The following is a 21,480-nucleotide window of genomic DNA, read 5'->3' on the forward strand; positions in this document are numbered from 1 at the left end:
ATTTTTGGACGTTGCGGATAATTTTGAACATGTTTCCTTCGCGGGACCAAATCACTCACGCCGAAACATATACATTTATATCAAAATAGAGTACCAAAATCAATCGATGATTTCTCAAAATTGACACGCACGATTCTGGAGAACTTGTTGTTATGAATTGTTAACTATATACAATTAACATTGTAAATATGTTTAAAAATGCTAGACCCCTAACACTGCAACGAGATGAAACGATACAATTTACTGCTTACGGCCTAAAGCGCCATTTACACTAGATACGATAACGACACTGGACCTACGGTTTATAGTCCTTATCCACATAGTGGCAAAATCTAGCATAGGCCTAATTATGCTATATAGCATCTGTCATTTAGCATTTATTCTAGGAATAATTTTAGAAAATCTAGCATAATCTGGCATAATTCTGAAAAACCAATTCTGAAGCTTTTGTCTAGATTTTTTAAACATATTTACAATGTTAATTTTATAGTTAACAATTCAATTTTAATGTTAATTAGTGTTTAAGTCCAGTGCACACAAGGGCGAACAGGCCTATGGTATTGATTAAATTAACTGTAGGCCTATAAATGCATTGTGTAACTTATTTCACTGAATACATGTACGGTTGCTATAAAAACGAATTAACTTACAATGTAAACACTTGCCAATATTATAATATCATTATGTGTTTTACGTTAACGACATAATCATACAACCGCCAACAATTTTAACCTACGTTAAGTTAATAATAACCTTGTCTACTGTTTACAGGAGAAAGACAGAGATCGTTGTACAGCAGCAGAAACTTGAATTACACGGATCTTTTGTACAAAATACCTGAAGCATAATAAATGTACAGCGATGTCGATTGATAACCCAAACTCCTAATAGTTTATTGTTATGCATATTATTCACCTTTTTGTTATTGAGTCATAAAAATACATTTCAAAGCAACAGTGCTTACCAATAATAAGGAGATTGGATAGGAGCAATTTAACATCAAGAGACACGTTACACATTTACATAATACTGAACGGGTGCGAATCCCGGATTTCTGAAATAGGACACGGGAGGGGGGTGATAATAAATTTGTGTCTTACGAAAATGTTCAACTCAATAAGGCATTATATAACCCTAATAAAGAAGAAATGAATATGTTGGATGTAAACCAGTCTATCATTTTATGGATAAATACTTTTTTAAAGGATAGGGAAAAATGTGTCTGTTTTAACTATAAGTGTAAATCTGAAATCCGCACATGCAATACCGGAACGCCCTAAGGCTGTGACCTTTCAACAATTCTTTTCTCTTTATAATACTAATGACTTTAACTGTAATATAAATGACCACATTTTAACAAAGTTGTTTTTCTGTAAAATAAAATACCTGTCTTGTAGGGCTTGTAAAATATAATTCTACTCAGTTATACTTTGATAATGTAAATCGGTTCTCTTATTGGTGTAGGCCTACTGATAATTACTTAAAGTTGAATATCAAGAAGACAAAATAGATTATTATTATTATTATTGATGATAGGAAATGTGTTTAGAATCACAGTTAGATGACAATTATGAATGATAAGGTTGAGATTGTAAAACATAAACATTTAGGTACAATAATATTGATGATAAACTTGGAAAGAAAATTCAACATAGGTGCAAAGAGAGGCTTTATTTTTTAGGACGTATGAAGAAATTCCATGTTTGCAATAGAATCTTGGTGTTGTTTTATGAATCAGTAATTTTAATTATTATCAGTTTTAACATTTTGTGCAATAGATTGGTTTTATAGCCTTGATAATTAACAAAGTATGAATAGAGTAGAGAAAATCAGTAAAACAGCTTACAGAATAATATAAACTAAAAACAGTAAGAACGCTAAGATATGGTTAACAGTGCCAACAGTAAAAATACAGTTATGTCGGATGAGTATCATCCTCTCCACTATTACCTTGTCTTTAGTAAGTCAGGGCGTTTAGTGTACCCAAGATGGAAAACCAATAGGATGAGAAACTGATGAAACGTTGATTTTTTTTTATGCTATACCGTACTCTTACACCAATCTTGCTTGTATTTTGTATTTTAAATGATGTATTTTATCTGTATTTTTGTATTTGAAACGATGTATTTAATCTTTTTGTATTTCTATGTGAATTTTTAAACAAACGAAAATAATTTCAAATCATGTACTATATTTTACAGTTTTTGACAATGAATAAATGAAATTGAAAAATTCAGAATGTTGAATGTTGGCTTTCACAATGGGTGCGCAGTGCAATCGATACCACAAGATCCGCCCCGCCGGAATAATTTGAGATAACAGACTCGTATTCGTATGTTCCCTTTACTTCCGTCTTTTAGAATTGCAAATATCAGTATGGTAATTTGTTTACTTAGAAGTGTGCTAGTTATTCAGCACTGAACAAAACCCACGAAAGCAAAACATGACCATAATTTAACTACTCCGAACACTGCTCTTCCCGCCCCTCTGGTGTTTTCGGCACAAATTCGCGTATTAAAAATGTCAGTCTCAACAAGATATAGTTGACCTCCCATGGTTTATTTTGGGGGTTGGTTCCTCCCTGGTTCCACCGGCCCTGCTGTATATGGATTTTATTTCTGTGAAAGCATCGTGCATATTATTCTATATTTAGTTATGAGCCTGTAATATACAGACATCATGTACTGTACTCGTCATTTAATTGAGATTATTCAATTTTTCTTCATTATCGTTCTCTTTATCACCATGCCAAAGTTTAACTGTATTAACATGAATAGGTACCTTGCATATATTGGACATTCAAGAGTAAATTTCAGTGGATGAAATCGTGTGTGATTAATAATTTGTTTATATTTACCTCGTCGTTGTTATATCAGCAGGTTTTCGCGGTTATCAATTGTCAAATGTCTTTATCGTCATGTTAGCCTTCAATGTTTAATAACATAGAGGAATATATAAAGCAATTGATTGGTGATTTATATATCTATTCACATAGACATAGACATAATGCTCTGTTTGCTAATTGACGTTATTATGATCAATATCAGAGTTGTAAATGTGCAATTAAGAGACTTTTTTTGTTATTTTTTAAGCTATCATTGTTTGCAGCGCCAACTATGAATAATAAATAAATGTTATTTAGTTCCGAAACAACAAAGGAATCGACTGAACCCACTGCACAATCAATCAATCGTTCGATTTATATAGCGCCATTCCAAGGAATTAATAAAATACAGAACGTGATTCTAATTCTAAAAGTACAATTTATTTTTGCAAATCAAATCACCAAACAATTTTAGATTATACAATATTAGTGGTTATGAATATTAATATTACAATAATGTTACGTATGCTTATCTTTCTCATTAAATAACAAACAATACCAGCAGAATCATTAAACACATTGAATCGACTAAAGTAATTAAACTTAAAGATGTATTGTTTCCCAAAAACATAAAAAATGAAGAGACTTTCAATACGATATTTTGTAGTTTTAATAAAGTTAATCACTTCCGTAGAAAAAAAAACTTATAAAATGACAAAATAAATGGTTAAATTCAACAACAAAAAACCATTGGCTGCAGCCAATTTGATATTTTTTTGCTTTAAATTACATTTTTTTAGGTAAATACATTTTTTTTTCGATCCAATTTTTGTGACATTAGAATGGCAATTTCAACAAACACTTTTAAAATTATTTTTTAGGGGCGAATATACATCAGTCAAATGGCCGAGCGGTTAAGGCAGGTGCGCCGTTTACCGTACCTAAAGAGCCAACAACATCGGCAAGGGTTCGAGGCTGACTCGCTCCTAGTTCTGGTGGTGGAACAAGTCTTCTCGGATAAGGACTATAAACCGTAGGTCCAGTCAAAGAATATATATCACAAGAATGAGTATTCCGCGATTTTTGCATGAGAAATTTGTAACAGAGAGCTCCAGAGAGTGATGCCCGCCCTAATAAGGGCGGATGTATACATACTAAATAAGACTTGATTTAATAGATATTATACATGTCACATTAAATAGAATTATGATAATATATTTTGCAATTGTAAACTATTTTATAATACATATTTATTAACAAACTAGTGTACATTCACTTTTACAGACAATTATTTACTAACATGCTAAGTTAGTTCACAAAAAAAGCCTAACACAGCAACACCAAAATCAACGAATCGTTACTCAGCACGGCCTATTCTTTACCATTGCCGTGTACTACTCTACGCCCGGTAAATTAAGTATTGTTTTTATGATATAAATTAGTATAAAATACATGTTATCAATAGGACAAAATGTTAAATATCATTAACATTTATTTGTTTTACCAGAAACAAGTTAAATATAGGAATATTATTAAACTATCGTTCGTGAAAACGCGTCAACACCAACACGCCCGGTCACGCTATCGTAGCGCCCGGTTGATAAAGCAAACTGTTTATACGGCAGCTTTTACTAAATAAATTGCATAAAACGAACAATTAAATATCAAATAGTATTTAACATGATGTTGGCATGTAGTTTATAACATTTTTTATCATGAAAATACTACCGGTGGTCCAGCCTTTTGATTAGTGAAACCGTCACAAAAAGTTGTATACATCCCAGATACATCCACACTTATGGCGGCGCCCTACCACATGGACAATATTACTGTTACAGGGAAAATCGAGGATTACTCATTCTTGTGATATATATTCTTTGGTCCAGTGTACACAGTTATAACCTGTGTGCACTTTAAAGAACCCAGTTCATTATTCGAAAAGATTAGGGGGTTACCCCGGTGAACTGGTTCACAAAATAGCCCCTGTATCAGGGGGATTACCACCTATCTGATAGGACAGTGATTAATTCACTATTGGTAATCCTTGGCCACATTGCCTAAAGACATAAAATAAAATAAATAAATTAAGAAAATTAAAAAAATTAATTTAGAAGCGTAATTCACTGGCCCCTACATTGGGTAGGCTCATTAAAAGCGTTATGGGGCAAACATCGTTTACACGTGGTTCTGCAAGAAGGTAGATTGTATTAAATATCATAAGCATATTATTACTGTTATATTGTTCAGAGTCAGTAGCAGAATATTAGATTATATTTTCATATTCTGTAATCGGCCTAATTACTGTAATTGTAAAATACAGTAATACAGTATTAGTTTTAATTTCCCACAGTCAGAAAACTAATTTAAAACATTAAAATAAAAAAATGATTACAAACTTTCAAACATTACACACTGAAAATACTAATTAACAAATTAACAAATGAAAGAATAACTATTGTAAAATAATAGATATTACTTTAATATTAATTGTAAATGTATTATCTCATTGCTGTGATAAGAACTTAATTGTTAAAAGAATTAAATCACTTTTTTAATGGATATGAAACCGTATAAGTAAAATACCTTAACTGAAGTAACTATTAAAATTAACAATATGAAAACAATACAATGAAAAAAATTAAAATATTCATACAAAAATGGTGCCACTGATACTAACACATTTAAATGATACGATTAAAAATACGATTATGTATATCACGGCAACTTAACCGACTAAATATTTGAATTTATACAATATTGTATAATAATAATGCGAGTGAATATAATAATATGCGAGTGAATATAATATTCAAGAAATATATACGGTAGTATTATACAAGACGATCTATAATGTAATTATTAACTCGAACTTAGTTATGGAAACTATTTGTTTGTTTTGTTTGTTTTATCTTTATACTGGGTGACCTCTTCAGTCAAAGACTGATCTCCCAGAGGGCCCAGTTGGTGATCAGTGGCTGTGATATACTAATACACCGGGGTAACCCCCTACTCGTCTCGAAAGATGTACTAGGTTCTTTAAAGTGCACACGAGCAAGTTGTGTACACTGGACCTACGGTTTATAGTCCTTATCCGAGAAGACTTGTTCTACCACCAGAACCATGGAGTGAGTGAGCCTCGAACCCCTGCCGATGTTATGGTTACGTGATTACGGTTCCACTGTCTTAACCGCTCGGCCACTCACCCACCCACTAATATTCCTAAAATTACAAAATACTTTACATTCATACATATAGAAACATTTATCATTGATTTATAATTATGACACGATTATTATTATTATTATTGATATTATTGTTATTATTATTATTATTATTATTATACTAATGCTACAATTTAAACAATACAATACAAACAATTATTTTATTTATTTACATTAAAATGTTTGGAAACATCATTGAATTATATTCTCAAACGTTTAGTCCATTAATAATATTTAAAAGAAAATGTAATTTAAAATAGTGTGATTCATTGAATTTATGATAATGATTAAATCAATCTTAATCGGTTGATCGAGCCAGTTTTCGTATCCTGGTAAATGTTGAATTTATGAGTATCGTAATATATAAGACGTGAATTGTATTTTCTGACATTTTAGATAATAATACGCTTCTATATGAGAAGATTGTAATATTTTCCATATAATTATTATTGATATCAACATCTTCGAGGACCAGCAATAGCTTCCAAAATGATGAGCATTAATTATTATTAAAGATCAGTCATTTACTGTGCCAACAAAATACATTTAAATATGTTGGCAACACAGTCATGGTACGTTTTGTTTTGATAGACGAAAAAAATAAATTGATCTACGCATTAAGGATTTGGTTGGGATTTATTTAATATAGTGCGGAGTATATTTCTTGACTATATTTGCTGTGACGTCTGTAAATGCCACTTTTAGGGTATCCGTGATGACATGAAGACACCATAAAGAATTCTCCAGACGCTGGTACAGCACATTAGCCCAATTATCCGTCATAGAAACAGTTACCAATAAATCTTTCAAACCTCTTTGTTGTTGATTACTTAAATGTTGTACAATTTTTTTATATCTTCCTTTGCCTGTTCCATTGTAATACGCTTCCATCCGGCTGGAATATCAGCCTCCTTAGCATTGTAGTATTCTGCAAGTTCAGTATTGTATGTTGCCATGAACCATTTCCAGAACATCTCTGACTCGCCTGCCAGTGGTTCAATTTTCCATGATGCGTAGTGTTCATTCACAGTCCTATAATCTCTGAAATTAATTGAAGTGGAGTTTGTATCTTCGTTTATAAATCTGTAGTTGGACATTACTGCAGTCGTGCATAAATCTGAGTCGAGTTTTGTAGAATCAGTCCACCTATATCCGGCAACGCCGTTGGGTCTATGACAATCTGTACGATGGTGATCGTGGATGCCATTGAGGTCACATAGTGCTTTACAAAATGGACACACCTCCTGGCAAGCTAGTAGATCAGCTGTAAAGAAGTCACAACAGGATGTGCTAATTTCACTGAAAATGCTACTATCATATTCTCTGATAATTTTGTCTTTGATGCCGTTTAGTTCATCTAACAATTTATCGCTAAACTCTTCCAAAGCTAGATCTCTCTCCTCATCAAAAAACCGAATGTCCGTTTTGATGCACAACACTTTATCAATGTAATCAAGTAAGGTTAACCACCATGACTTCAGCGTAATGTCACCTTTGGCATTCAAAGTAGCAATAGCTTGATTTAAGGCAGATACTATATTATGAACTTCACAAGCGTATATCTCTTGTAGTACAGAACACCCGGCTTTCGTCGTTTCAAAACAGACTTTCTTTATTTGTTCAGATGTGAAGTTCTTTATGCAAAGTATTGGATTACACAAGTACTCTTTAAAGCAATCAAAATTGCCTTTCTCTGCCATTGCAATAAGCATACTTGCGTGAAGAGACATCTTACTTGAAAAGCTTTTACTTGAGGAATATCTAAGATGATCAATTACTCCAAGTTTGCATTTGTCTGGAAGAGATATTTTAATAGCACATGCAATCTCCCGAGATATAGCCGACGCCGCTTTACTAATTATGTGACGCACTGTACATTCATCTTTAAACGTTTGCCACAATCTTTCCTTTCTTGATTCCAAGTATAGTCGTGGGTCATTTTCGTGTTTGTACTGCTCCTGCATTTTTTTTAAACTGGGTATCAGCGACGTTTTGAAATTACACACGGCTAGTCGAATCTGTGCTTTTGATTTCAAGAGACTTTTTCCATCTAATTTGATCTCTTTAAGGTCACATGATAGCGAGTTAAAACAATCAAATCCGAGTTGGTTTGTGTAATTTGTTCCATTCAGTGTGTGATTTGAGATTTGTTTTTGTAGTTTTTCTACAATGTTTTGCTTTGTACAATTAGCATCGTTCACATACGTTTTTGCACTTGCATTACTGAAATATGATTTAAATTTTTTCCAATTTCTTAAATGCAAATCATGTTCGGTAACTTCAGTTTCGGAAGACTGGAATGCAAGAGACACTTCAGCTTTGTTGTTCTCTAAGTAGTTCTCTTCTGCTATTTTTTGAAAAGATCTACCAATGTCAACGCAATCATCACTACTTGGAATATTGGAAACCCATGTCTTCCAGTTGTTAGCAAACTCCTTTTCAAGATCCATGTCAGAGAGTTGTTTGTTACGGTACACATCGGCAAGTCGTTTAGCTTTTCGATATATTTCTCTTTCATGCATTTCAATGTTAGCGTCAATTTCAGCTCTCCCTATTACTTTATTTCTAATAGATGTAAATACACCTTTCATCTCCTTTATAATTTCTTTGCAAAGATCTTCAAGTTGTAACTCTATCTTACCTTGCCATTGACAAGCTTTTACATCATCTGCAAAATATGATGTCATGCTTGCTCGGAAGGCAATAATGTTATCCTCTAGCTTCTTTAAGTACCAATCAAGAATTTGCTCCCCTTCTTCTCTCATCTTTTCAGTTGTTAGCTTTTTACATTCACTTTGAAGTCTGTCACTGTACTCTAGTGCATTTCTTCTGAATGTACGAGCATGCTTCACATATTCTGCATCCAGAGAATTAAAAGCCTGAATCTCCAGAGAATTCTTGAAACTGAATACAAAGTTTTGGCATAATATTGCTCTCCAAAGATCAGACAGCAATGTTGTGAAGTCAGTTATACTTTTAGGTTTGGAATTCTTGATAAATTCCAAGACCTGTTTCTTTACTTGGAGAATGCATTTGCTGTAACCAGGATTAGGGGGCGCCATTGGTGGGTCTCCTTGCCAAAGACTGGAAATGTACATTATGTGTTTGTTTTCTTGAAAATTAATGACATCAGAAAACGATTTATATCTTTCACTGCAATTCTCTGCTTCAGCTGCAATTTTTGTAATTGTATCCAACATTTCTCGCATACTTCTTTTTTGTGTCGTATTCAAATCTGATGCTGTGACATCAGTGACGTTTTGGTGTACAAATATGCAGCTGGGTTTGATATGAACATTTTCCATTTTCATAAAAGCATGGACAGCAATTTGAAGAGTGTCTTGCATGTCTGTTGGATTTTCTCCCATAATGTTTATTATGGTAACATCACCTAAACCAATTACAAGCGTGGCTAGTTCGTTGTCACGATTACTACCCAGTTGACTGGCGAATTCAGGAGACCGCAAACCCTCAGTGTCAACTACAAGAATATAGTCACATTGTGTGTCTTCTCTTAAACTTCTATCTAACGATACTAGCTGGGCGAATATACCTTTAGTACATCTTCCGGCGCTAACGGAAAATTGTAAACCAAACATGGCATTTAGCATGGTTGATTTTCCGCTACTTTGAATGCCTAATACAGACAATACAAATATTTTTTTGTTGCCAATTTGGTCCTTAAGAGAAGTAAACACGGCTTCAATCCAAGTAAGGGGCACGTGAGTTGCATCACCATCCATCAGCTCAATTGGATATCCATGTAGTAACATCTCAGCAGCAACTCTCGCCAAGTGTCGATTATCAGAGTGATGAGTTGATAATTTTAATTCTGCTGACATTTCATATTTCTGTCCAATTTCTCGATTGTAATGTTCTAATCCCAACGAGTTGTGCGAAAGTTGTTGTTCAAGCTCATTAAGTATATCTTTCATTGAATTTAATGATGCTGTCAATGTGTTTGGTTCGTTTTTTCTTTCGTCACATAACTCATTCCATTTTCTGATGTATTCTTCACGTATTGGTTGTAGCCCTTTGATGCTGTATCGATCAGTCATAATCTTAACAAACCCAAAGAAATATTTTCTTTTTATAAGCGAGTTTGTAAATGGGGCTCTGAACATTTGATATGTGCAACATTTGTTTTGGTGTAGGTCTAGCTGTTTACTACGTAAGTCTACTATCTCTTTCTTTCGTCTATCAACGTATTCTTCAATTTGCATATTTCCTTTTCTTAGTAGTCGATGCTGTTCTTTCCTCGTTTCTCCAATTTTTACTGTTACCATCTGCATGGGCAGCTCATTTTCTTTCCCCTCTTTAATAATGCGGTCAAGCAATATTTTTGCACTCTGTTTTGCTTCGAAGCAATCTTGTACCATTTCGTCAACGTGATAATTCCTTCTGTGTGCTACTTCAATGCACATCTCGACACTCCTATCAGATACAATATTCCTATTACTGTCTCCTTCAAAATTAGATCCAAGTAATCCCCAAATTTCTCCACTTATTTTCAGCTCGTTCTTATTTGATGCTTTAACATAGTGTACTTGTTTCTTCACATCTCTGATGTTTTTCTCCATTCTATAAAGCGCGTCTTTCAATTCTTTCCCAGAAGCTCCATCTAAGATAAAAATTACGTGACCTCTTTGTATGTACAATGATTCAAGTAATCCAGTGTCGTGTTTGTCAAAATCAGTGCAGGAAACAAATGCAATAGTGACTAGTGATATATCTGATAGAAAATACGTATGCCTTTTAAAATCTGATGCATTTCCTCGCAAATTTATGAACGTTAGGGCATCTGAAAAAGCATTTGTACGTTTTTGTGTGGGAAGGTACCATGCCATTTCTAATAAGCCATCTGATAATTTTCGTTCTAAATTTCCACCTTTGCATCCAGAATTAAAGAAAATATCATGTTTCTGCTCATTAATGACACAGTTGATGATTTTGGATTTGGATATTTTAGGTCTTCCTAATCGTAAAGCAGACACAATCGGTAACTTTTCAACCGCCATTGATTTTTCGCAAGACGAACCTGAACTTGTTTTCCATTTCTTTGTGATTGTGCTTATTCCCCACACAATCAGTTCCCATTCTTTGTTAGATACGTCCGTCACTGGGATCAGTAGTGGAATAGCTAACTGACATGTCGACAATTTTTCAATCAAAATCTGTCTTAAGAAATTGTCTGAACACAATAAAATAGCTACTAGTGCATCTGTTGGACTCACTTGACTGTTTTCATTACTGAGACTTGTTTCATCGTCTTGCAGAACAGAAGAAAGGGAAAAGGCCGTTCCATGAAAACCTTGACTTTCTTCTAACTCGAAACATCTTCCTTCGTAGTTACACATCATAAGATTTTGCAACATGTACCAAGGTATTTTGCTTGGGTCATCATTGAGTTCCTCTGGTGAAATTTCCTTTTTACAAACTTCAAACACTCTTTCACAAGTTAGTTTTCTGGGATAATAATTCTGTAGCCTTAGATGTTTAACTACCTGCTGGTAGTGTACATCACATTTAACTTCCATCTTATCTTTCTAAAAAATTGAAGTAAACAAAACGAATGAATAAAATGTTTGATGTTTGAGGTATTTATTAAATAAGCCTAATAAGGACTTTTTTAGATTAAATAATGCCCACATATCTTACTGTCGAGCTGTAGGTATACCACTCCTATAAAAATCACAAATCACCAAAACCATCAGCTCATTGGCATTATTGCGACAGATCTTGTTTTTAGGGAAAGTGGGAAGTGCATGCATATAAAGAGTGAATCACGGTGGGCATTTTGTTGTGAATTAACTTGAAGGGTGCAGTGTCCAGGTACTATGAGCTTACCAAAACGTCACTGTGTGGTACCTTGTAACGTAATGCCACTTGAGCTAGAAAATGACAAAATACAATTTTTTTTAACAGATTTATGTATGTAAAGTAAGGTACTGTATGATGTAATGTAATTGGAACATAATGGTCCGCGAAACCATTTTCAACTCAAGTGCTTTATGGAAACAGGTTCATTAAGATGGTTTTTGCTGTATTTCAACAACGTGTGCCATTAAGCCTAGGAGGTACAAATATTTGCCATTTGTTATAGCTAAAGCACATATTACAATACGATGCTATAATAATTGTTTGCCAAGAAAAACAAAATTCTGTGACAGGACACAATCGTAAATTCTATGAAATTAAAGCAGAATTAAAGCAACAGTTTCCTAGAGAATCAATAGGTGATCTACGTTGGTGAATAATCATCTAATAAATATTAAAATTTACCTGCGCCAAGATTTTATGCTGTTTTTAAGTGAAAATAATTACGAATGTTACGAATTTGATGAGTTCATTAGAAAATCTGTTTTTAGTTTTAAAAATCGTGTGAACGCAAGTAGTAATTCTTTGATCATGGCCATTAATCGCCACGTTCTTAATGTGTCAAGAATGCACATACACTGGAATGCTTTGTTGCATTGACTTTATATATTTATATATCTTTGTTTTTGTTCTATGAGCTGTTAGATTAAGATTTTTTTTCTTTCCGAAATAAAAAGATGAATGAATGAATGAATTAAATGATTATTTTTACGTTGAAGATTTCTTTATTCAAAATGAATTATTTAATACATACAAATAATTCATTAGGCCTAATTGTTTTATATAAATATCGATTGTTCTAAAGTATTTATAATATATATTTATTATAATAATTATATTATTTCACCGTCAATCTTGAATCGAATGCAGGTCATACAAAGGTGGCGCTCTAATTTTGAGCGCGGAGTAGCAGAGTATAGGTATAAATAGAAGGCGCACTGATAGACAGGTGCCTTTTCCCAAAGCTGACTTATACTACTATTGAATATCATTTTAATCGATCAATCGGATCAATGTGACAAATTAATTGTGATACGTAACTATAGTGTAGGCCTACTACTAACGTCGCTTTGTCCAACCCTCTCATACAAATTTAGGTCAGCAAAGGACTGGCAAAGGATATCATTAACATTAATGGCATTAAGTTATGGAATGAACTTTCACCTGAAATTAAAAACATCGCAGATAGAATTGTGTTCATTAAGAGAATAGGTACCGGTTACCTTCTAACTTAGCCCGGATTAATTATCGTAAAAGGACACAGGTGAACACTCATGCGCAGTAGGCCCTAGTGTATAATTTCCTTTACCGTTTAATCAATAGGTTTTGGGTGGGTGGCCCGAATAACATCTCTCATTAGGAGAACTTAGAGATTTAGACCTAACACTGAAAATTTAAACTGTTCTCCTTCATCGGCATAAAACTCTCTTTTAATAATTGAAATTTTCATCTATCATTCCGGTTCCTGAACTACTATCGAAGCGAAACAAACTAGATTTAACAATAGGCCTACGTACCTTATTTCTTGATTTGCCTTTATTCAACCAAATGCAAAAGCCTCTTTCGGAAGAACATCGTGGTAGGATGTGCGAACAAAACGATTGCAATGTGGTTTGTAGTTTACTTTGTGGGTGGGTGGGTGCTGCTTTCTGGCTAATCTGGTTTTTGGGGAAATTCCAACTTTGCAGCCATTGGTTAATTCGCTGTGAAAATGTAACAAAGGATGAAGCGGTTCAATCTGGCTTTTGGGAAATTCCAACTTTGCAGCCATTGGTTAATAGTACGTAAATAAATGTGTAACGAAAGATGACTAGGGCAATAATTTTTTTTTCTTTGTATAATATGGAAAATAAATGATGATGATGAGTGTAACATGAAATATCTAAAGAGAATGAGAATAAAGAAAAATTATAATTAAAAATTTAAGTTTTTAATTTCTGGAATACAGTTCAGATTAAATAGAAACTCACCAACAGCAGCCCATGTCTGCATCATGGATATTAAATTGAAGGGTCGAGCAATTGCAGAGAGCTGGGAGGGCATTGGAGGGGCAACCTCTTAACTCTCTCCCTTTTTTTGAAAGCAGAGAGAGAGGGGAACGCCAGGGTCTTAAATACTTACTGGGAGATTTGGATGAATGGTGTGCCAAGAGATGGTTAAATTTTGGTTCAATAATCATACCCAATAAAATATCCTGCACCTAGCCTGGGTAAGACAGTTTTGAGAATATATGAGTCATCTATCGGTCAATAGGTCGAAAATATTACTATATTAGTAAATTTAGAATTGTAGATATTCAATGTCAATATTGTATAGTGTTTTTTGTTTTTTGTTTTTTTTTTGTTATAACAACCATTAAATAAAGGTGGGGGGACCTGTTTGTGTAGATTTACAGTTTTATAAATACGTATTGCTAATGATTTAATGACAAGTTTCAGATAATAAACAAAAGAAAATTCTGTAAAATTTAGTTTGCTGCTAAGTTTAATTAACCTCATGTTGGCCTACAGACATCAAATAAAAAAACACCCATCTCTATTATAATTACTGTTTTCAATAAATTAAAAAATAATTTAATACTAAGAATCTGACTAGACGTTTTGTGTAATTCATTAATTATTAAATAAGCATGAGATTTCTATGTCATCGCCTTCATCAGTGTTCATTGGTGACACTCCTAACCTCTGACTCTTCTCATCATTGCTCATGGGTGAATCTCTTAACCTCTGACACTTCTCATCAGTGGTTATTGTATACGTTAATCCTTGACTTCTTTTACAAGTGTTCATTTGTGGATCTTCTAAACTCGGACCACCTTCTTCAGTTTTCATTGGTTGATCCCCTGATAACCTTTGACCACTTTCCTCCATTTTCATTGGTCGAGCCCCTGATAACCTTTGACTCCTATAAGTCATATTTCCAGTCTTTGGTATACAATTGATTGTTGATTTTTTATTTCTCTTTCCTTGACCATTATTATCATTGCTATCAATATTATCATCTTTAATTTTCTCCAATGCAATTTTTAAATTTCTTGTAAATTTGAAATACAAAACGATGTATGATCAAATATAATCCAGAAAATATCTCCATTTGATTACAGATCATGTGAGGACCATGTCTTGAGACAACTTATCTGTCATCTGAATGACACCAAGGTCCAGTATTATATATATGCAGTGATTAAAATAGGTAAGTATTGATTTGGTAGAGAGGAGATCTTAACTGTAATATTGTAGCTTACTGCATTCCATGATGCCTTATACGACTATGTTGCTGTCGAGTCGAAAAGTCATTCATAAACATGTGAGCATGCACAGAATCACTGTCTCGTCTTGAAGGTGAAAGGTTGCTTATATATTATCCATGCAGAAATACAGTACATGATAGTTTACAGTTCTGACATTTCCAGTATTTCAGACATTTTTTTGCTACAGTATTTACCTAACGATATAGCTGGTCAAAATATTGACATATACCTGTTAAAATTGGTTACAATCTGCTAACAGGTTGCAAAGACTTTAAAGAAGAACACGTTTCTTAAGCTCTGTCTACACTATCAAACTAGTTTGACAAAAAAAAAGTGTGATGTGCCCAAATATGGTAGTGACGTGATGTCATCGTGCCGATATATGGGCACATAACATTTTTTTGTCACATAAAGTTTGATAGTGTAGACAAAGCTTTAATAAAATGCATTGATTTTATAGTTGTTAGCTATTTATAGCAGACCTATAATTGCATCTTCTTAAAACCTTTAAAAACATTTGTTTAGCATAATAAATATATGCAAATAAGAGCGTCGTACCAGTAACTACAATACGAGACAGTACCAGGCTTAATGATTTGCTTCGACAGTACAGACAACACAGTAATGGTAACCTTTGAAATCGTAGGACAAGTCATCAATACTGTCAAATAAGATATTCACAAACACAAAGTAAACACCAGGCCCGTAGCCAGGGGGGGGGGGTTATGGTTCGGGCGAACCCCCCTTTACAGCGAACCCCCCTTAACCGACTGCGAACCCCCATCCCCGACATGCCCAATACCTCACCCTCATCTCCGAAAATCGTCCAAATACGTGCCCCACAGTACAAAAAGTTGCTCGTAAACTCGTTCGGAATAACTCATACAGTACCTTCTTCCCTGTATGAGCGTACTTCGATAGTCTGTAAAGAGTTGCAAATGAATTGCCGATTTTAACCTGAAAAATGAATGTTTGGTCCCTGCATGTAACATGATATTGACGCGTCTCACAGCGAGCTGGGGAAGGGGGGGGGGGACGAACGATTCGTACAAAGGACACCGCCAGACAACTGCGTACCAATTGTTTAGATCACTGGCAGTCAGGCAGCATGCATAAAGTATATAGCCTTCCGACATACATCAGTATTTATGTGTGGCTATGAAGTATAATGTATCATAGAGGATTATAGTGAATATTAATATTTTACACTATAATATCTATGGTATCATGTACTGTAGTTCACATTATGGCATCCGATTATTTTTTTCTAGACCACCAGCCGATACGTACTCAAATGTATCAATATCACCTATTTACATTGGCATATTTAATTTCCTCAACAAATTGCTGTAAATAAATATTATAGATAGAGCTATAATAAGAATTGCATTTGCCTTCACCCAGTGTGCTTTTTTCGGCGCTTCTCCTAGACGTACGTTCGCATTGAACTTGAACGCAAAACAAAATATCGAGTAAATGATCCTACAATCGGCGGTTCCGCACAGAGCACGGGCATCTAACATACGGCAACAAATGCTATAAAAATAGTCCACGAGTCCAAGTACGATCGTTTTGCTCATTGGTAGCATGCTGCATGAGAGTGTCTTTTCCGGCCATCTAGGGGTGTCATTTAACAAAATTTGCTTCGCCTCAGGCCCCACCCCAGGGGGGGGGGGGGTAGGTATGGGGGTGGGGGTGACCCAAATACTTAGTGTGCGAACCCCCCATTGACAGATCCTGGCTACGGCCCTGTAAACACTAACCCACAATCTTGTTAATTGCCTTGATTCAACCGAATGCGAAAGTAGCCTACATCCGTGTGTGTTGTGAACGAAATGTTCCTGCAATATGGAGCTTTTGAAAGTGATTCACCACGCCTGGTTTTGGGGAAATTCCAACTTTGCAGCTATTGGTTAACACTTTTCCCAGGTTAGTCACGATTTTTTTTACAGAGTTCCTTCAGACAACCATGGAGGAAATACAACCGACTGGCTCCCAGGTCAACGTCGTTTTGAAAAAAGAAAAACAGTGTTTGTTTTGTTTTCCAGTGAGGCTGTTTGTTTAGATTTGTTTTATGAAAATAAAAATAATTGTAAATGTAAATAAGAAGAGAAGACTTTTTTGTTTTTATTAATATTATTAATTTTAATTCATCTACTGTACACTTAATAATAAAAAAGTAGCTGATTTAAACAAAACTATATATTTATTGTAATTCATTGATTGTTAAATAAGCATGAGATTTCTATGTCTTCTCCATCAGTGTTTATGGGTGAATCTCTTAACCTCTGACCCTTCTCATTAGTGTTTATGGTTATATCCGTTAATCCTTGACTTGTTTTACAAGTGTTCATTTGTGGATCTTCTAAACTCTGACCACCTTCTTCAGTGTTCATTGGTTGATCCCCTGATAACCTCTGACCACGTTCCTCCATTTTCATTGTTTGATTCCCTGATAACCTTGGACCCCTATTACTCATATTTCCAGTCTTTGGTATACAATTGATTGATTTTTTATTTCTCCTTCCTTGACCATTATTATCTTTGCTATTAATATTATCATCTTTAATTTTCTCCAATGCAATTTTGAAATTGCTTGTAAATCTGAAATATAAAACGATGTATGATCAAATATAATCCAGCACATATCTCCATTAAATTACAGGTCATGTGAGGACCATGTTATGAGACAACTTATCTGTCATCTGAATGACACCAATGTCCTTAGTAATTAAAATAGGTAAGTATTGATTTGGTAGAGAGGAGATCTTAACTGTAATATTGTAGCTTACTACATTTCATGATGCACTATACGACTATGCTGCTGTCGAGTCGAAAAGTCATTCATAAACATGTAAGCATGCACAGAATGACTATCTCGTCTTGAAGATGAATGGTTGCTTATATACTATCCAGGCAGGAATACAGTACATGATAGTTTACAGTTCTGACATTCCCAGTGTTTCACACATTTTTTTGCTATATAACTAACTATATCTGGTCAAAATATTGACATATACCTGTCAAATCTTTTTTTGCAATCTGCCAACAGGGTTGCGAAGACTGTAAAGAGAGCTCTTAAGCTCTGTCTACACTATCAAACTAGTTTGACAAAAAAAGGTGTGATGTGCCCAAATATGGTCACATTTTTTGTCACAAAGTTTGATAGTGTAGACAAAGCTTTAATATGCATATTAGTCGCAATTTACCTATCAATTCTTCTGAAGTTTTCTTCCATTTTCTCATTGGCTAGCTGTGCTATATAATGTAAATATTCCGTACTGACAAGGATATGTCCATCTTTTGACAGAGGTACCTCCAAACCATGAGTGCTTCGTACCGCCTCATTAAGAAAACAAATAAACAATTTCAAATTTAATACATTTCTCAATATTCATTTACATTTCTATTAATAAAATTAAATGTAGAAGATAAAATATGTAACATTTGTTACGTAAAGTGGGAATCTAATTTTATTATTATTTAATTTTTGTAGTTCACTGCTAACAATTTTTTTTTAATTAAAAAATTTCTTGTCTTTATATACACTTATTTAGTAAAATCGGGTTCTTTTTTTTTAAACGTATTGTATAATATATATAATATTATTTGTACTGCATATTTCAATTATCATTGTTACAAGGAAATAAAAGTTGTAATTAATTTATAATTTTTATATCTAAAGAATATAAAAATGAAAATAGGTAATTGTATTGATTACTTTGATATTTATTAAAACATACAGTTATGATTTTGCCTTTCTTTCCTATGGATATCCCAGAATTCCTAAATCCAGATGCTATTGCAGCCTCATGCTTGAAGAAGAAAACAATCATAACAATGGAGTAATTCATAATGGTATTTTAACAGATTTTAGCAAATGTCTGATTTTGAATTTAAGATAAGATAAGATAAGATAACTTTTATTGATCCTCAAAAAGGAAATTCATTGCTCGTCATAATAACAAAGAAAACCCAATAAAAACAAATATAGCATAAAACCATTCATATAAAAACATCTAAAAAATTACAAGATAAAATTATCTTCTTGACTTCCTGTTGTACTGGACGATACCGGAGGGAATAAAGGATTTAGCAAATCGATTTGTTTTCACACTGAGGAGCCTCAATCTACCACTTGGATTAAGTTGGTCTATGATCACTTTGTGGAGAGGATGAGAGGCATCCGACTCAATGCGTTCGAAATCTTTCTGGAGGTGTTCTAGGTGCACATCGGTAAAGGAAGGCAGTTCCAGACCAATCATTTTACCAGCCCGACGGATGAAAGTTTCAAGTACAGGCATACATTTAAAATAAATGTACATAAAACAAATACCGTATGTGTAACAAAAACGGCAAAAAAAAATACAAAATAGTGTAGCACATAAAAATCCCAAAAATTATGAACATAGGTGAAATTATAGATCGATAATTATTAGAATGTATGATCAATAGAAATGTTTTATTTTTATAAATTCAGAAAGCAAAAAAAAACTTGCATAGCACCCTCTAGAGTTTTTTTTTGTAGCGTACATGGTTTCAGAAAATATCACCACCTCTCATTCTGCCTGGATCTACACTACCTTGATTTTGGAACCCAAAGCATTTAGGCTTTTGTGCCCCTCTTGACTGGAACTTCTACACTGGTTCATATGGCCTGTATTTCATCAGATGGTGTTCCCCTGGTCTGCCCAGTGATTTTTAGTGTGGTTTTGAATTAATTACACTACATGTGTGATATTAATGATGGTACCTCCATGGTTGATGCCTACTAAACAGATTTGTTCTGATGATTTTTACATGGTATAAAGCTTACATATTTGTTTTCATTTAGACTTACCAAGATCCTAGCTTTTTCAATATCTGAACATTGAACATGTAAAACAAATGGTTCAAACTTAAAGAATGCATTCCCAGTAATATTTGGCACACATTCCTCCTGCAAAAGAAAATCAGTAAATTTAATACAGTTTATATCATGGTTAAATTTAGAGCATGTCCAGCAACAGCACCACTATAAACTATCAAAATCTGATTCTCCTTCCTAGTAATGATTGAATACCAGTTCCACCAGGCTCATTTAACACTATTAGTTTCAAATTGTAGTCAATTCAAATACAATAAAGCATATTTTTTTACATGAAAAATGTTGAAACCCTTTGTGGGTCCATGTACGCTGACACTGAAAGAAAAGTGATTCTATACCAGTTGCTGATTGGACGAAAGTTCATGTGTTATATATAGCCATTCGCATCCTTTCTTTTGAATTCCACTTGCCTAAAAAATAAAATATTAAAAAAAAACATTAATTATGAAAACATTTATAATTCACATCATCGTCAAGCGAATGTTCGTTCCGGCTGTTTACTTTGTGAGGCTAATAGTACCGCTAGGCCTACTTGTAATCCACAACACGCTAGGCCTAACCCCAAGTACGCATTATTGAGTCCCCGTACTTCCATGTACTGCTGTCGAAACTGAGTCGAGACTTACTCTACTACTACTAGCTCAGTCTAGGCCTAGGCCTACTAGGCCTAGGCTACCAATCCTTACCTCTTGAAATATACATATTCGACCAGAACATGAGCTAGTGGTAAAGTAATAAGAACTGGCATTTATTATATCTATTAACGGTACAATAGCCTCGTCAATTGAACCTTTTTTACTTAAATCGGCAATTACCAATCTTGATTCTTTTGTTTTCAAAAAATTCATGTTTGAGAGAAAAACATGACAACTTCGAAAACACGTGTGTGACGTGAATATAATCTAGTATGCTGCCACCTACATTTCAAGAGTTGTGGCACGAAGAAAGGGGTTGACAAACTTTTTAAAAGCGTTTCGTGATAAGTATTGGTTATTAAATTATCATAATTATACCAATAATATTTTTACATCACAATGTCATTGTATACGGGTATTAACGGAGTTTACCAGCTTCGAATACAATAACGGATATTAATACCTGGTAAACATGAGGAAAAAATAAGAAAAACCACAACATAGGCATATATTTCAATTTCGATTTCAGACACCTGGTACATACACAAAATATAAGACACCTGTATGATATGTTGTATGACGTCACATCGCGTCCTATTTATTTTCCCCTCATCGTATGACGTCACGTCATCGTACAGGTGTCTTGTTCTTCCTGATACTAATATTTAGATGACGTCACGTCTTATAGAGCGAAACGAGAGGCATCGGTATTAATAGTGAATAATGTGACCCATTTATTAAATATACAAATATTAAGAAGTTAGACCAGGCCTGAGTTAGGCATAAACATTGTTAAAACAACTAAT

The 21,480-nt window shown here is 33.9% G+C and overlaps 2 protein-coding genes across 2 annotated transcripts; both read right to left on the bottom strand.

The window, feature by feature from the left end:
- Window positions 1–6,875: 6,875 nt before the first annotated feature.
- On the bottom strand, window positions 6,876–11,582 carry LOC140047825 (interferon-induced very large GTPase 1-like). Its single transcript, XM_072092857.1, has one exon. The coding sequence runs from the start codon at window positions 11,580–11,582 to the stop codon at window positions 6,876–6,878; it is 4,707 nt and encodes a 1,568-aa protein (XP_071948958.1).
- Window positions 11,583–17,330: 5,748 nt separating this feature from the next.
- On the bottom strand, window positions 17,331–20,899 carry LOC140047347 (tRNA wybutosine-synthesizing protein 3 homolog). The gene is made up of 6 exons (XM_072092301.1): window positions 20,726–20,899; window positions 20,378–20,449; window positions 20,013–20,111; window positions 18,916–18,987; window positions 18,382–18,515; window positions 17,331–17,776 (listed from the first exon to the last, which is right to left on the bottom strand). The coding sequence occupies exons 1-6, from the start codon at window positions 20,885–20,887 to the stop codon at window positions 17,389–17,391; spliced, it is 927 nt and encodes a 308-aa protein (XP_071948402.1). The 5' UTR covers window positions 20,888–20,899; the 3' UTR covers window positions 17,331–17,388.
- Between the last annotated feature and the right edge of the window lie 581 nt (window positions 20,900–21,480).

The sequence above is a fragment of the Antedon mediterranea genome, chromosome 4, assembly GCF_964355755.1.
Source record: "Antedon mediterranea chromosome 4, ecAntMedi1.1, whole genome shotgun sequence".
Lineage (NCBI taxonomy): Eukaryota > Metazoa > Echinodermata > Crinoidea > Comatulida > Antedonidae > Antedon > Antedon mediterranea.

Excerpts from the sequence above, each read along its gene's own strand:
- LOC140047825 (XM_072092857.1), bottom strand. The coding sequence starts at position 11,582 with ATGGAAGTTAAATGTGATGTACACTACCAGCAGGTAGTTAAACATCTA.
- LOC140047347 (XM_072092301.1), bottom strand. The coding sequence starts at position 20,887 with ATGAATTTTTTGAAAACAAAAGAATCAAGATTGGTAATTGCCGATTTA. Across the intron at positions 20,112-20,377 it reads TTTCGTCCAATCAGCAACTG|GAGGAATGTGTGCCAAATAT; the intron begins GTATAGAATCAC and ends TTTCTTTTGCAG. Across the intron at positions 18,516-18,915 it reads AGAAAGGCAAAATCATAACT|GCGGTACGAAGCACTCATGG; the intron begins GTATGTTTTAAT and ends TTTCTTAATGAG.